Source organism: Planococcus citri, chromosome 3, assembly GCF_950023065.1.
Source record: "Planococcus citri chromosome 3, ihPlaCitr1.1, whole genome shotgun sequence".
In the NCBI taxonomy this organism is placed as follows: Eukaryota; Metazoa; Arthropoda; class Insecta; order Hemiptera; family Pseudococcidae; genus Planococcus; species Planococcus citri.
Window position 1 is genome coordinate 7,561,861 of NC_088679.1, and position 16,367 is coordinate 7,578,227.

At 33.4% G+C, this 16,367-nt stretch overlaps 4 protein-coding genes across 5 annotated transcripts; 2 read left to right on the plus strand and 2 right to left on the minus strand.

Annotated features, from left to right (window-relative positions):
• The first annotated feature begins 229 nt into the window (after positions 1-229).
• RpS8 (ribosomal protein S8) lies at positions 230-2,368 on the plus strand. Its single transcript, XM_065355614.1, has 6 exons — positions 230-384; positions 569-675; positions 1,023-1,122; positions 1,188-1,363; positions 1,441-1,570; positions 2,193-2,368. Exons 1-6 carry the CDS (start codon positions 381-383, stop codon positions 2,300-2,302), a joined length of 627 nt encoding a protein of 208 aa, XP_065211686.1. The 5' UTR covers positions 230-380; the 3' UTR covers positions 2,303-2,368.
• Positions 2,369-2,492: 124 nt separating this feature from the next.
• On the minus strand, positions 2,493-13,144 carry Spn85F (Serpin 85F). 2 transcript variants are annotated; one of them, XM_065355602.1, is made up of 8 exons: positions 12,363-12,499; positions 11,424-11,500; positions 6,623-6,805; positions 4,498-6,496; positions 4,212-4,387; positions 3,817-4,002; positions 3,597-3,723; positions 2,493-2,770 (listed from the first exon to the last, which is right to left on the minus strand). In XM_065355602.1, the coding sequence occupies exons 1-8, from the start codon at positions 12,400-12,402 to the stop codon at positions 2,625-2,627; spliced, it is 2,934 nt and encodes a 977-aa protein (XP_065211674.1). In that variant the 5' UTR covers positions 12,403-12,499; the 3' UTR covers positions 2,493-2,624. The 2 variants fall into 2 exon arrangements, with proteins under 2 accessions (XP_065211674.1, XP_065211675.1); XM_065355603.1 differs by lacking the exons at positions 11,424-11,500; positions 12,363-12,499 and adding an exon at positions 13,022-13,144.
• Positions 12,119-14,482, minus strand: LOC135839536 (E3 ubiquitin-protein ligase rnf168-like). Its single transcript, XM_065355613.1, has 7 exons — positions 14,326-14,482; positions 13,951-14,219; positions 13,730-13,881; positions 13,560-13,655; positions 13,390-13,494; positions 13,241-13,319; positions 12,119-13,159 (listed from the first exon to the last, which is right to left on the minus strand). Exons 2-7 carry the CDS (start codon positions 14,216-14,218, stop codon positions 13,134-13,136), a joined length of 726 nt encoding a protein of 241 aa, XP_065211685.1. The 5' UTR covers position 14,219; positions 14,326-14,482; the 3' UTR covers positions 12,119-13,133.
• A 159-nt stretch (positions 14,483-14,641) lies between these two features.
• On the plus strand, positions 14,642-16,358 carry LOC135839538 (SPRY domain-containing protein 7). The gene is made up of 5 exons (XM_065355616.1): positions 14,642-14,926; positions 15,094-15,210; positions 15,282-15,442; positions 15,507-15,609; positions 15,694-16,358. The coding sequence occupies exons 1-5, from the start codon at positions 14,812-14,814 to the stop codon at positions 15,789-15,791; spliced, it is 594 nt and encodes a 197-aa protein (XP_065211688.1). The 5' UTR covers positions 14,642-14,811; the 3' UTR covers positions 15,792-16,358.
• The last annotated feature ends 9 nt before the right edge of the window (positions 16,359-16,367 follow it).

Here is a 16,367-nt window from a genome sequence, read left to right on the forward strand (position 1 = left end):
TTATACTTTTTGTAGAGTTTATAACAAAATTTAATTAAAATTGGAACAATTCATTCGATAATAATCAGTTTTATTGGCAAATTTGTTGTTTATTCGTTCAAATTCGCGAAATGTTATCAAAACGTCAATCAAACAAACTGTGAAAAAATCACAGATAAAGTACATTTCTTCGAATACTTTTCTCGCACGTGTGATTTTTCTTTGAAAACGAGCTCATCGATGACTCGAAGTGATGACTACGACTGCAAAGCAAAATAGCCAAGTTTCATTTCAGTAAAATTCGTAAATGTTCAACGTGAACGTTGAAAATGTCTTTTTTGTAAGTTTCAATTTTAAATGTAGGGTGGTTTCTTCGTCATCAGTTTTTAATTAATTAAAACATGGGTAAGTTACTCTTTTAATTGTTCTCTTTAAATAATTGTGAAGTGTTTCTGTTCGTAATATATTTCGCTCAATTATTCAAGTGTGATCGGTGTTCCCGGCTTATTATTCTGTCATGCTTTTGAGTTTCGATCTGAGTTTCTTTTTGGTGTATTTTGTGTATTTTAATCATTGCCTTGTGTTTTAGGTATCTCTCGTGATCATTGGCATAAACGCAGGAAAACCGGAGGTAAACGTAAACCTCTGCGTAAGAAGAGGAAGTTCGAGTTAGGACGACCTGCCGCTAACACGAAGGTATGTTTATCATTAGTGTTTCACTATAAGTTATATTTTAATTTCATGATGAAATACTTATATTATGATGTACGATGATTCTACTTCATATTCACCTCTAACGTTCTGAGAATCGCTTAGTTTATATTGTAATATTATTACTATCGTAATGTGCCCCAGCTTTTGTTACTTCAACGTTTTCAGTTTGTTATATTTTATTCTTTCATGATGACATTTACCTTTATGATATGCAATGATTCTACTTTAGATTCACCTCTAACGTTCTGATACCAGTTTAGTTCATATATATGATTATTAGAGTATCGTCCTAGTGTTTCGTAGATTTTCTAACTTGACCGTTTTTACAGTTAGGAGTGAAAAGAATCCACACCGTAAGAACTCGAGGAGGAAACAAGAAATTCCGCGCTTTGAGATTAGATCAAGGAAATTTCGCTTGGGGTTCCGAAGGTATGATTTTCATCTATCGTTACTTCTTTCCCACGAGACTTCGTATTAAGATCGTCGAATTTCAGGTATCGCTAGAAAAACTCGTATCATCGATGTTATATACAACGCCTCTAACAATGAATTGGTAAGAACGAAAACCCTGGTAAAAAACGCCATCGTTGTGATTGACGCTACTCCATTCAGGCAGTGGTTTGAATCGCACTATGCTCTACCTATCGGTCGTAAGAAGAGTGCCAAATTGGTAAGCATTTGAAAGTTACTGAAAATATTTTCCTAACACTTTGACCTGTCTTTGACTAATCGAGTGTTTTAATGTAGACTGAAGCCGAAGAAGCCGTATTGAATAAGAAAAGATCCAAGAAAGCCGAACAGAAATACAAGAAGAGGCAAAAGCTCGCTAAAGTTGACCCAGCTATCGAAGAACAATTCCACACATCTCGATTAATCGGTATGTTGGGTTTTATTTGGTTTGTTCGATTAGGTTTATTAGATTTATCGCTACTAAATGATGACAATTTTACATTGTTGATGGCATTTTGCTAATTGATTTTTGTCATAGTTACACTGATAGTAGATTTTTAAGTATCATTCTTTATGCGAGAACGATGATGATGTCTTAAAATTATGATATGTGATGATTACACATCAATTTTCAGCTACTAGATGATCTGACGTTCTATTACATTTGAATTAGCGTGTTATGATGACCAAACTGACTGATTGTTTTGATGAGTATTTTGCTAATTTCATCCCGCAGCGTTCTGATAAACACCGATTCTGGTGGACTTTGTTTTATTTTTTTTATCGTGATGACCAAACTTACTGATTATTTTGATGAGTATTTTGCTAATTTCATCCCGCAGCGTTCTGATGATAAATTTTCTAGTTGAATGTTTTCAAACTTTTTTTGATTTTTTATAACATGATGACCGAACTTACTGATCACTTTGATGAATATCTTGCTAATTTCATCCCGCAGCGTTCTGATTATTTACTGTTTTTGTTATGAAACGAATATTTCGGTGTAATTTCAATAATTGTTCACGAATTTTTTCACGTTTTTGTTGTAGCTTGCATCGCCAGTCGACCAGGACAGTGTGGAAGAGCTGACGGTTACATCTTGGAAGGTAAAGAATTGGAATTTTATTCGAGGAAAGTCAAGGCGAAGAAAGGCAAATAAGCCTGTTAAATATTACATATTTTCTATGTAATTTCCATCTTAATACACTGGTTTATTTTTATTTGATATTTTGTTTTTATTGCCTCGTTTGTTTTTGAATTAAAACTGTATACGTAACACGGTGTCGTGAATATTGCCAGATTTTTTTTGTCGCAAAAAATGTAATCATTTGGAAAGAAAAGTAACGAGATTTCGTTGATATTCGAAAAGCTGTATTTGGTATTTTTCGTTGAAAATTACGTATGTTTTTTTGATTGGGCAGTGGGTATCCAATTCTGAAGAACTTGTGGAAGTAATGTTGTAGAAGGAAATTCGTTCTGTTTTATACGAAATGAATGTGTTGTTTGGATGGATCCGCCATTATTCCTGCAACGAGGCTGACTTTTGATTCCTTATCGATTACAAAGTAAATGAATGGATGCGAGGCTGAGAAATGACTTTCGGCGAGTTTTTCCGGTACTTCGTAAACTGAAACAAATTAATGAGATTCGAATTAATTGCCTAATTTCAACGATTACACGAATTAATCGCGATGAACTTCTAGAATTTCTAACAAAAAAATAATCAAAAAACTCGACGTGTCTTTGGTAATTCGTTGTAATTAATTTTGCTTTAGTAACCTTTTCAAAAAATCGCATTAGATAAATTTTCGTACTCTTTGTCCTTTTATCTCTCAGCAAATCAACGTAGAAAAACATTCACCCACCATTTGCCTAATTTAATTTCTCTCAACGAAGCGATTAAACGTAATAATTTTAAGGTAAATTAAAATCGAAAAGAATTTATTTACTTGATTAACTTTTAAAGAATTTAACCTCAAACGTAAATTAGTCATGAAAGAACAGACAGACAGAAAGAGAGAAACACCAAGTCGAGATGACATAGAATTCGCGATTTGTCCCTTGAGTATTTTTACGATTCATATCGACTAAATAAGGACAACATAAATACTACGCGGATAATTGATTTGAACATTAACACGCGATAATTAGGTAATACTCGATAATCTGTTATAACGCATCGAATAAAAACGTCAAGATAGGATTTTTCATAAAATCAGGAAACACTATCTCATCGGGACGCGATTGGTTCCAGATAATTAAACTCCAATTTACACTGGAAACGATCTGCATATATAAAGTGGGCGCTACTTTAACCTTTAAAATTGACGTTATTAACTATTTCATTGTTTATGGACGAGGTTAAGGGATACGAGGAATGGTGGCCAAAGCTTTTTCCAAGTATTGAATATGAAATATTGAGAATTGTATGGCTCATTAAGTATTAGATATACCTGCGTTTGGATATTTATCAACATGTACGGTGACTACTTGCTCGATACTCCTCACATAAAGCCTCGCATCCGGCGACATGACTGATAAGTCGGCTCGATATCGGTAAAATATATCTTTCATACCGAGCTGTAAAGTAATCGAAAATTATTTATAATTTAATTCGTTATACGATGAACGTTTCCGTATTTATAATATTACGATTTAGTATTGAATATGTACCGCATAAAGTGCTGGTTTCAGATCAACGTGGCTCGCAACCCTGAATTTTGGAATAACGGCGTACACAGATAATGGACGTAATTGTCTATGGATCTTTCTAACTGGCCAATGCTTCAGCGAATTTAATAAGTAATTTAATCCGTATCGATGAGTTGGTAATAATATCATAAGCGAGTACTGACTATCCTGAGAAAACGAAAATATCAGACCTTTAATTTGTAGATTATAAATAGTATTTCAACAGCTAAAGTAAAATAGGTTTTGCGTAAGCAAAATATCCAACAAGACTGCCAATAATGAAGCTAAATTTACATTTGGAACTTGGAAGTCAAATTTTGATGCAAATTTCTAACTATGACGAGGAACATTGAAACAAGCTTCTTCGTAATACTTACGTCTAAGGGTATTTCCAACACTTTGGATTTCAAATCATCGATGTAAGCATATGGTAAATAAGCTGAGTACGTAAATGTGGGAATTCGTACTGTATTTCGACTATCGTACACAGCAAACCAGTCTAAATCATCGTTTATTGGAAAATGACCAGCTCGAAAAGATTCTAATTTTTTATCTGAATGAAAAAAATACAACATTTTATAAAATACAATAGAAAATGGAATAGGTAGATATAAATAGTCTACAGTCCAGATAGGTACCAATTCCAAATCAATTCAAACTCACCATCGGTCGATCGAGCTTTTCTAACTCCAACCTCAGCTTGATCGATTCCACTAACATTGGCAATTTCATTACGTAGAATTGTATTCGTCGCATTACTGATTAAATTCGACACGAAATTCGCCGCATCGAGATTCTTACTTCTTTTTACAAGATCTTCGCTCAATTCATCTTTATTACTACTTCGTTTGAATACTTTTTTCGGCCTATGAGGTCCTTTGATATCAAACTTCGTCTCAATAAGTTTACTTTGCCTTAACGATAAAATATTAAGATAATTGGGCGAAAGTTGAGACGCAGCTGGTATATTTTCATTTTTACCAGAAATGGATTTCTTGGGTAAAACATGGGTTTTATTTTCCGCCGGTAACTGGGTCGATTTCGTGAGATTATTTTGAGAAACAAGTGTAGGAACCGTAGAACTGCTAGAATTCAACTTCTGAGCACTTTCAGTCGTGTTAGAATCAGCTTGAGGTAACGGAGTAGTTGAGATTAAATCGACATCTAATACTTCACTCGTCGGTACCGTCACAGTCGTCGTGGAGAAGCCGGAAAAATAATCTTTAAAACTCTGAGTAGCGTTTTCAAAAAATCCAACCACGGTACCATAAAATCCATTCAGTTCTTTGGAAGTTTCTTCGCTCGAATTGAAAAAAGGCGGAGACGTGTAATTAAACGGAGTAAACTCGAGCGAAATATCGTGATCGAATCTAGCGTGAGAGAAATTAAACGTATTGTTGTCGAAATCGAATCCGTGTAGCTTTTTCAACGTATCGTTGAATAATTTAAACTTAGTAGCGTTTAGTAAATCTTTAAAATGCTGTTTAGAAGAAATAGAAGCGTCTAAAGAGGTGAAATTGTCACCGAAGAAATCGCTTATATCGTCGAATTCGTCGGATAGGGATGTGGAAATGGAGTTTTCGGAGCTGTTCCATTGCCTAGAACTGGCGAGTAAATCGGCTAGTAAGTCTTCGGGAAACGATGACGATGAGCTTTCCGACGAAGAATTGGATTTGAGATCTTTTTCGATTTCGGCGATGATATCGTTAATATTGGTGAAATTACGATATCTGTATTTATCGAGTATTTTTTTCATTTCGTTTTTCAATATTTCTTGACTAGCTTTAGATATTACCGGTGGTCTGTGCAGACGCTTCGGAGATCTCGAATTATTAAACCTATCGGGTAATTTGATCAATGTAGAATTAGGCGCCGATTCGGATAACATGAAATCCTGCTTAGACATATCCGACGGCGCAGAAATAGGCATGAAAATCGTTTCGGAACCAGATGGTTCGATGGTTCTATCTTGAAACGGTATAGTGACTTCGTTATTTTGTGTCATCTGAGTAATCTCAGTTGTCGGTGACGGTTCGTTTAACTTTTCTACGATGTCGACCGATGGCAAAGTAGATGACAAGGTGCTTGCCATCGACGCAGCAGACGTCAGTATTTCGTTGGGTGAATTTGTCTGCTGAGGAAACGTCGCTGTTTCTGCGACCGTCCTTGATATCGTCGTATCTGTACTGACAGTTGCATCTGCAGTACCGGTGCTCGCAGTTTCATTATTCAGAGTGATATTAGAATTGAGTTTTTGTAGCTCATCTGCGGCTACGTTTGTAAACGAAGGCAATGTTGTAGTATTAAACACCATTATCGTTTGACTAGTTTGAGTTAACTCAGTAACGATAGTATCAGCATTCGTACTGAGCTCCGTTGAAGCCGGAGTTTCTCCAGATACAGCCGGTGTTGTTCCATTAGTCGCTGGAGTTGCAGCATCCGTACCCGAAGATGTGACCGATACGGATGATTCGGTTGTACTTGTCGTCTGAGCTACCGGATCCGGTGTGTAGGAAGTGAATCCGTGGCAAGGATAAGTCAAAGCACGTTCCGGTTCTTCGAAACCGTAAAGACGTAGAATTCTTTGGTACTGGTAATGAAAACATACTTCATCTTTACTCATTATTAATCCGCGTAGGAAACCGTCGCTTTTAAAATAGGTCTGCAAAATAATTTTTTTAAAATCGGTTCAAATGTTTATGTCAAATCACACAAGTGCGTAGAGTGGAACATATAGATATAAGTAGATAGGTATGCGTTTCAATTATTTAGAGAGCAGAGCACGTACTTTCAAATGCCTGTTCATATCGCGAAAACCAATTCGAGCTAATAATGCGTTCCAAGGTAGATTTAAAACTCTCAAGATTTCCAACGCTGTGTTACCACTGGAACCTTCGAACAGCAAGACTGAAACCGAAGCTACGCCGTAAGGTGAAAATACCATATTACCTTCTTGCATCGTCGTCAATACCTAAAAATCAAGCAATAATAATTATATGAAACATTTTTCAATACTTAAGACCAATTAGTGTACAGTCTAGTTAGGCAAAAAGTGTTCCAGAAATCAAATTTGGCTCGAATTTATGCGGCATAAAAATTCAGCTGGGTCTCTGTAGATAGGCATGAGTCTAAAATGTCAAAAAAAAGACGTATAGGTAGGTAACTATGTATTTTGGATTTTTGAGATTGCACAATGAGAGGAGTAGAGTCTAACCCAACAGTCCCCCCATTTACAAAATTTTTGGCCTAAAATCGAGCGAGTTTTTCCGAGTGATTATATAATAAAGTACCTTGAAAACGAACGTAATGGGTTAAAATTTCTCCAAAAAATCAAAAATTGGTCCCAAAACTCTTTTTTAACATTTTTTGAAGATTCTGAAACCCAAAATTTGGTTATCATTTTTGGTGTTTCTGAAAAAGGTATCCTGCAACCTGAAAAAAATGTATGAAATTTTGGCAGACAGGAAATCAAAAATTTCCATGAAAATTTTTTTAAGCACTTCAGTGAAGAAATTTGGAGCTCAAAACAGAGTCAGTTTGTCAAGAGCTATGAAAAGGTGCTATACAACCCCATCAAAACGAGTCACATGAAGTCTGAAGGGAAAGTTCAATGTCGTTCAACGACTCTTGAAAATTTCAGATACCTATCAGAAACTTTTGGTAGGTAATGAAAATATCAAAACATTCCATCCAAACTTATTTTGCGCCCAACAAAATTTTAGATTCCAAATCCTTTGAAAATATCCAAAAAACATTTTTACCTATTGAATAGGTACTAATTCTATTTTGATTGATAAGTACGCTGAAATCGCACATTTTGCTTTTCAACATAAGACTCGAATGAAATTTTTAGAAAAAGACAAATGAGTTTTTGCATGCTCCTTCGATCTATATATAGATCGAAGGAGCATGCAAAAACTCATCTGCAGCCAAAATTTCAAGTACCTACAAAAGTGTATTTTTTGTCTATTTTTGGTAAATTTTTGAAAATCAAATTTAGGTAGTAAGTATAGGCCAAAAATGAGAAAAAAAAACAAAATTTTACCAAATTGACCTAGAAGGATGAAATTTGGGATAAATCCTATTTTCGACCTGCCAAATCGATTGGAAACTATTTCAAACCATTTTGAGCAGTTCTGGAGCTTCCAGTAGATTTTCGAAACCTGAATTTCCGCAAAATTTCATCAAAAGCAGTTGGAAAGCTAAAATTCATTCTGTAAACTAATTTCAATACGCTAGGGAGGTGACTGCAAATAGATTTCAAGTCGTCTTTGGAGCCTCCAGCGACTTTTTGGAAATTACTGGAGCCTCCAGCAGATATTTCAATGCTTAAAATTTCCATAAAATTTTACCAAACACAGACACCCCATTCTTGATATTATTCTGAGGTGGATCGCAGGCAGTTTCAATCCGTTTTGGAGCCTCCAGCAGATTTTTAGAAACTACTGTTTTTCAAAAAATACCACAAAATCTATCCGAATTAACTTTCGGCTTTCCAACTCCATTTGATGAAATTTTGTAGAAATTGCAAGTTTCAAAAATCTACTGGTTGCTGGTGGCCACAAAATGACTCAAACCCACCAGCAGTCGACTTGATAGCGTGTTTAAATTGGATTGCAGCGTAAATTTCCGCTTTCCAACTTCATTTTGATGAAATTTTGTGGAAATTTCAAGTTTCAAAAATGTGCTGGAGGCTCCAGAACTGCTCAAAACGATTTGAAATCGTTTCCAATCGATTTAACAGGTCGAAAATAGGGTATATCCTAAATTTCACCTCTATAGCTCAATTTGGTAAAATTTTGATTTTTTTTTCTAATTTTTGGCCTAAAAATTTGATTTTTAAAAATTCGCCAAAAATTGAAAAATATATTCTAACTGAAGTGGTCATGCTTATAGGAAATTTAGGGTAGAATAAGTTTAGTTCAATCACCTTTTCCCCACCGGCCCTTCATTTCGGCGATATAGCCGAAAAACGTAATTGACAAAAGTTAATGACCTCTTGCGGGGGTTGCAGACAAGCTGCGGTGTGCAACATTGGTCAAAATATTTTCGAGTCTACTGTGAATCAAATTCACGTTTTAAATTGTCGATTTTCATTTTTTTAAAAAATTTTTCATATAAAATTGACAACTTTACCCCCTCCTCAGTAAGGGTGAAATCGCCATTTTGAGAAAAGCTGAACTGGTCATACTGATAGGAAATTTAGCGTAGAACAATTTTTGTTCGAACATTTTTCCTCTGGGACCCTTCATTTGGGCGATACAACCGAAAAAGACTGTATCGACAAAGGTTAATGACCTCTGGGGGAGGGGGTAGCGGTCAAGTTGAAGGGTGCAACTTTTGATGGGTTGTTTTAGAGACCAATCTGAATAAATAATCTGAAATTCAGCTTTCCCCCAATTTTCCGAGGTTCGACCAAAAATGTTGCTAAAATGACTGGACTTTGAAAGTTCAAGAAATTATTACCTAATTTTAAGCTGAAAATTCTCCAAAAAACGTTCAAAAACCATTTTTGATAAAATATTTGAATTTCGTGCAAAATTTCAATCTATTTTGATGGGTTGCATGACACCTTTTTTAAAACCCCCAAAAATCATAACCCAATTTTGCGCTCAAAACTTTTCAAAAGCGCTCAAAAAAATTGCTGAAGAAAACTTTTGATTTTCTGTCAAAATTTTAAATTATTTTTACCAGTTACATGGCACTTTTTCAATACTACCAAGAATCACGAGTCATAATGACACAACTTAATGGACGAGCTCAAGAACATTTTTTTTTTTAAATAATTGAATTTTTCGTGACATTTTTGATGAGTAGTAAGACAGCTTTTTTAGAAAGTTCGAAAATCATCATCCCATTTTATGATCGTAATTTTTTTTTAAAGAAACCCTAAACAAAGTTTTGATGGAAATTTTGGTGGCAGCTTCTCCAAAAAAGCTCAAAATTCTTCAAAAATGCTAAAAAAAATACGTTCGTTGAAATATTTGAATTCCTCGTTACAATCACACTATTATTCAAAAATCCCGAAAATCATTCATAACCTAATTTTTGGGCTGGAATTTCTTAAAAATAATGTTGATGGAAATTTTTGATTTTCTGCAAAAATTTCAACTTATGACGAGTCTCATGACACTTTTTAAAATCTTAAAAATCATGACTCAATTTTGACCACAAAATTTTTCAAAAAATGATCAAAATGCTTAATTTTGAAGTACCTTAAGAAAAGCCAACTCAATTTTTCGGGCCATATAAATTCCAGCCAATTGAACACTAATTTTTTTCCAATTGTACTCCAGACTATAAAATACCTACAACCTAGATACATATTTGCAAAAAGAAAATAGGTAGATGAAGTTTTTAAAATATAGGTTTAAAGTTTGAACTTTATTCAATTGACTTGGAGTAAGTGCTTAATCTTCATTCTTTTTTGATCGACCTCTGCCTCCAGTCTATCTGCAAGATCATTTTACCCTACCTTTCAATTAGATATACGAGTAAATATACCCATGTCTAATTTCCTACACATGGTTCATCACGAAGTCGAATTCGTAGGCTACTCGTAATTATATTTTTAATTCCAAATCGCAGCACTAACGGAACCAGTATTTGAGTCGTTTTTGTTTTACGAATAAAGAACCAAGTTTCTTGACCTTTTCCATTGCAGATTCAAACAGCCATGTAATTACCTACTGTGTAAACGAAGCTGCGATTTATATCATGATACTACAATTGCTATTTCCTAAACGTAAATTTTTTACATCTTGAAATACACGAGGGATACCAAGGTATATCTTCGATGAGTATAATTTTATTTTGCATCTGCATCTTAATGTGAGAACTTTGAGTTATTGTTTGCTGATTCAATTAAAACCACGAATAGGAAGTTGCTCGTGTAATATGTGTATTGTGTACCCTATAATAATTCGTGTCGAATATTCCTATTTTAGTATCTAATTTAATTTTTTAGCATATTGAGATGATGGTAAATTGTCCAAGAATCCTTACAACCAAAATCACGATTTTTGAATTACGATGCTCGCAAATTCAAATTTTACACGAATTCATTGCTCAGAATCAGAAATACGACAACATTGTGACTCTAGATACGCCTCAATGATATAATCAAAAGATCACCATTCGAGGTTTAAATGACCAATACAAAATAATACCTACTTAGCTATTATTTATACACAGTGTGAAATTTCAAACTGTTTAGGATAAATTAATATATGTTTAATTACGCAGTGATTGTAAATACACCTAACGTAATAATATATGATGTAAATATATAAACACTTTGTCTCGCTTCGATGAATTTTAATTACTTCACAGTTTAATGTACTTGGAAATTTTATTCAAATAAGAAAAATGGACAGGAAACTGATACGCATGGCGTCTTTCTGTCCGAGAAATGCATATGGTTAAGTTGTTCTGCTCTGCAATGCCGAATTAAGCTGTTCGGTGTTTGTTTTATGATTTTTAAACGTTTTTTTTTTTTTTTTCAAAATAAAAACCCAAAGGAAATCCGTTTTTTTTTTGATCGAATACCAAACCAATACTAGCAATCGTGAAGCAATCAATATCTATACCTGTAAGATGCAAACTCCGAGATCATTGGTGAGATCAGCCATCGCGTCCATAGGTCTCTGATGAGACCCATTGACCGCTGCAATAGAAATTACAATATAAATAGCTAATTATACAGATTTTCTCCAACTCGAAATAGTTGAAAAATAATGAATCGGTGATTGAAATATAGGCTTTCATTGAAATAGATATTGTTAACCTAATGATTTCATGTGACTTTATGAGGATACCCTAGTTTGCCATTTATTTTCAATGTCAACGTTTCGATTTGCGTAAAGGTAGATGGGGTTGTTTCTTTGGAGCAATTTTACATGTTATTATTGTTATGTTTGGAATATCGATAATGACCTTAATAACTTTTATTTTCGAAAATAATCGATATTCGTGCATTTTAGATTAGCTTTTATCAGCGAAAGTTATTATTGTTCTTACCATTTAAATATATACCTACCTATATGGTAAATTTTAATGGAAATTATATTCACCTAGTTTGTTTTTTTTTTTGGGGTTATGAATTATCTAATGGAAACGATCAATGAGACCTTAATGTGTTTTTATAATTCATATCGTTCGTTTTTTCGAATATTACAAAGTTAGGTAGGTATAAGGAAATAATAATGGGATAAAACAATAACAAAACACGAAGTTCCGAAAAAAAAAAAAAAACGTAGAATATTTCAAATCAAGAATATTTAAAAAAGGTTAAAAATGTTTATTAAATTAAAATTAAAATTTTAAACACGAATTATGCACGACAAACAACAAACAGAGTAAAAAAATTAAAGATAGGTAGGATAAAAATCATTTTCAAAAATTCGTGAAAAATTTATAGACAATGAAAATGGATTTGACTCGAATAATGTAAGTAGGAAAATTTTTTACGTTCAAGAAAAAGACATTCAACCATTTTAAAAATAATTATTAAAAATGATGCTTCTTACTTTGATACAAGAGCAGTATAAAAACCGAAAATAACTTCATTTTGTTTAGAAAAACACAAAACTACACTTCACATTTATAATATTCCCGAATCATAATAAATTTTATTCTTTAGCCACGTCAATTAAACAAAATCATATTAAAAATATCAAAAAAACCGCGCGAAAACATTAGAAAAAGCGAATTTTTCGCAGCAGATTTAATCGTAAAACTGGTCAATCTTCATCGCGTGCGCTGGTCAAACAATTCGTCGATGGTTGGTTACCTGTCGCGGAGTTTAACGTGGTGGTTTTACCGCTTTAGCGAATGCACAGGTTCGAAACTAAATTAATGCATTCTGTTAAGGTTTGAAGATACCTTGACCCTCGAAGGAAATAATTCGAGAGTTCATTTCAGGGCCAGAAAAGTCGGAAAATTATCGAGTGTTGAGAATCGCAAGGGCGTCATTTTTAATACTCGTATAAAACACCTCGGTGCGAAGCGTTTTATTGAAGGGCAGTTCGAAAGTAACTCGAATTTTAGATGATGAAAAAGATATACATTGATGAGAAAATACGTGTTTTTTTTAAAGTGAAAATTCATTGAAAAAGTTTTTAAAAAAATAATTGGTAACTTTTTCAATTCTCAAATTTATAATATTCTTAAAATTATATCAACTTACGATTAAATAGAGTATCACTGGGAATTATGGCGAACAGAGTATTCCAATATTTCATTAAAATATCATTGATGGGTAAAATATGGTATAAAAAATTGAAAATTATTAACTTCCGTTAGACTTCTCTGCGTCTTTTTTTTTCTGCAAGAAAAAAATACTCGTTAGTGATGATAATTTAAAAAAATTCAATTTCCTTCTTGTAAATAGGATCGTTTTAGTCACCTATGAAAAAATCCATTGGTCCGAATGAAACACGTCGAGGTGTTTTTTCTTTGTTGCTTTTGACCAAAGTTCTCGATATCTGTTGATTTGAAAAAATTGGTATCAAATTCGAAAAATTTGAAAGGTATAAAAACGAAAAAAAATGTCACCTTGGGTTTCCCTGAATAAGGACTGTTTTGTTCCAACTCTTCCAGCGTTTTTGCGATCTTTTCATCTTTAGATAATTGAGCCAGTTCATCGTTCATGCGAGCAATCTATTAATAGTTGATTGAAAATAAATCATTGTTCCATTTCTCACTGAAAAATATAAAGGAAATACCTCAACAGAATTCAGTTCATCTGCTAAAATTTTAGCCAGTTGTTCATCATGTAAAGCCAACTCTTCCTGTTCTCTACGACGTTCGTTTTCTTCATCCTAAGGAAAAAATTATCAATTATTTTCATTTTCATTTCGATGATAAATGAGAGATTTTCAGAGCGAATAATTACCTGTAATTGTTTGATTAGTTCTTCGCTGAGCTTTTCTTCTTTCTCTTTCTTGATTCTAACCTCTGATTGAATTTTCTCTTCACATTGCTCGAATTCTTGTTTAATTTCACCCGGTGCACTCAAACTGATAGGTATTTGAGTTGATATGATTTCTACAATGAAAAATCCGAGATTAAACTCAAATTCTACAGTACATGTAACCTTAATATGGAGCTTATTACCTATGGTTTCTCCGTTGCGTTTTTTCACTACAAAATCATTGAATTTATCTTGAATGAGCTTCCATAACTTCTCGTTGACAAGTTTTTTTTTCAATCTCGCGTTTCTGTACCAACTACCGATGAATTTTCGGCACAGGAAGCATTGATATTTATTACTATCTAGTGTTTTCTCTAAGCAGTCGTAACAGGAGGTATGTTTACAAGGCAATGTAACCGGTTCCAATAATATTTCACGGCAAATAGGGCAAATATACTCTTCGACATTCATGCTGAAAGAATGACTTCGATGACAGATTTGGGAAAAATTCAAAATAAAAGAACGACATGCGAGAGAAATTCAACGCTAGTGTCGTGATTAAGAACAATAGCACTTACTTTGTGGAATAGCTTTATAAAGCACATCAATTTTAGACCAAAAAAAATTAATCATCGAGCTAAATTAATTACAAAAGTTGGAAAAATTTTGACATTTTTTGGCGCTTCTTCGAATTTTTGATTAGAAAAATTTTTTTGTTTTGATTTTGATTATTTTTCTTTTTGGTTTAATTTGAGAGGCAGCACTGAAATCAAATCAACCAATCAGAATTCAGGAAAGTTCAAAGCACAGAAAAATTTTCGATTTTTCATTCTTCTCACACATTTTTTTCTGTGAGTTTTGTGGAAAATTTTGATAAGCTTAAAAAACAAAAAGTGGGGGTGGACGTGTTTGTGTTGTTTTTTTTGGATACACCTGTGGACAAAATTATTACGATTTTGAGTCGTTTTTATAGCCGAAATATTTAATTATTGCTCGAAATTATTAGCGAATTATGTGTTCGGTGGTGTAACTCTCATTTGTACGTTTTCCGAACTTTCTAACAAATGGCAAATCTTGTTTTAACATGTTTTCGAAGCTGTTTCGAAAACAGTGGATTTCATACCACTCAAGTCAGCGAAAAAGACCACAATCCTATATGCTTGGATAATAATTATATGGGTGAGTTTTTCACTCGTTGAATACTCCATTCAATGTAGAACTCTACGTAGGTATTGCCTACAGGAGATAGGCTACCGTACAATTGTTATTAACATATGTTTACTCGACGTAATCATAGTACCAATATCCAACCTTTCTACCCCTTTTATGGATTAATTTTTTTTTAGGACACGAAGTAGTTATTATTAAAGATGGAATTCGAGCTTGTGGAAGCGGTGGTGTATTGGGCAATGCTCCATTGGTGCAAAGTAAATCATATTTCGAAGTAAAACTACAGCAATCTGGTACGAATGAATCATCATTCATTACATTTAAAAGTCTTCAACTTTATCTAACTTCTGACTTGTTTTGTCAGGTATTTGGGGCGTTGGTTTAGCTACGAGAAATGCTAACCTAAAAGTTACTCCAGGAGGTAACGATCCAGAATCATGGGTATTCTGTTACGATGGTGTTTTGAGACACAATAAAAAAGAATTGCAAGGAGTTACCAAACGAGCTACCGAAGGAGATGTAATTGTAAGTTGAATAATTGAAATGTGTATGAAATTTTCATTCGAAATAACGAGTTGGTTTTTTTCAGGGCGTATCTTTCGATCACATCGAGCTAAATTTCTACATTAATGGGGTCTGTCTTGAAGCGCCTATTACTGGCATTAGAGGTACCGTTTATCCGGTCATTTTTGGTACGTTTTATTATACTCTTAATCAGCTACCTATCCTATCGTAAAGTTAGTAGTACTTTTAATTCTCATTGTGACTGATTTCAGTCGACGACGGTGCGATAATGGATATTATCTTGGATAACTTTATTTACTCACCTCCGAGTGGATTTCAGAAAATTATGATAGAGCAGTCTTTATTGTGAGGTGCGAACGATCTGGGATTTTTATTTTATTTTATAAGATCTGTTGAATGTGTCTGTTGTTTTATTGTTTTATGTACCTATTTTTAAACGCAATATTATTAATTTGGTTGATGGTTGATTACTCGAGTAATCTGCGTTTTATTTGTTCTAACTTTTTAATGGATATCAGAATAATTGCGAAATTTATAAAAGACAAGAATATACCTATGAAACATGCATACTTAATTATAATGTGATTATCGAAAATTATGTGCAACTATATGATATCGACGATTAATTGTTTATGTATGTGCATTTAATGATATTTTTAATTTGCTAGGGAGTAAGCATCACAACGATACGTACGTAGTCACGTACTTAATATTTATTTTGACGTAATTTTACTTTTTATACTCATTAAAATGATTAATCTGCAAGGAACTGAATGCCTCGTTATCATTTTAACAATATGACTAGTCTAAAAGTATAGTATTATTTTTTTTTTTGTAAATATGTACTATATTTTAAAACCAATGCAATGTATATTTTTTGTTAAAAATTTAATAAATTATACTACGAGTGGGGAAACTGAAAGTA

Bases quoted from the DNA above. Each gene is read 5' to 3' on its own strand.
- LOC135839538 (XM_065355616.1), top strand. From the start codon at position 14,812: ATGGCAAATCTTGTTTTAACATGTTTTCGAAGCTGTTTCGAAAACAGT. The intron at 15,211-15,281 runs GTACGAATGAAT...TTGTTTTGTCAG, and splicing joins AGTAAAACTACAGCAATCTG to GTATTTGGGGCGTTGGTTTA. The intron at 15,443-15,506 runs GTAAGTTGAATA...GGTTTTTTTCAG, and splicing joins CTACCGAAGGAGATGTAATT to GGCGTATCTTTCGATCACAT.
- LOC135839536 (XM_065355613.1), bottom strand. From the start codon at position 14,218: ATGAATGTCGAAGAGTATATTTGCCCTATTTGCCGTGAAATATTATTG. The intron at 13,495-13,559 runs GTATTTCCTTTA...AACTATTAATAG, and splicing joins ATGAACTGAATTCTGTTGAG to ATTGCTCGCATGAACGATGA. The intron at 13,160-13,240 runs GTGACTAAAACG...TTTTTCTTGCAG, and splicing joins ACCAATGGATTTTTTCATAG to AAAAAAAAAGACGCAGAGAA.
- Spn85F (XM_065355602.1), bottom strand. From the start codon at position 12,402: ATGAAGTTATTTTCGGTTTTTATACTGCTCTTGTATCAAA. The intron at 6,497-6,622 runs GTACGTGCTCTG...ATTATTTTGCAG, and splicing joins ATATGAACAGGCATTTGAAA to ACCTATTTTAAAAGCGACGG. The intron at 4,003-4,211 runs GTAAGTATTACG...TCGTTTTCTCAG, and splicing joins TGTTGGAAATACCCTTAGAC to GATAGTCAGTACTCGCTTAT.
- RpS8 (XM_065355614.1), top strand. The intron at 1,364-1,440 runs GTAAGCATTTGA...GTTTTAATGTAG, and splicing joins GTAAGAAGAGTGCCAAATTG to ACTGAAGCCGAAGAAGCCGT. The intron at 1,571-2,192 runs GTATGTTGGGTT...TTTTTGTTGTAG, and splicing joins CCACACATCTCGATTAATCG to CTTGCATCGCCAGTCGACCA.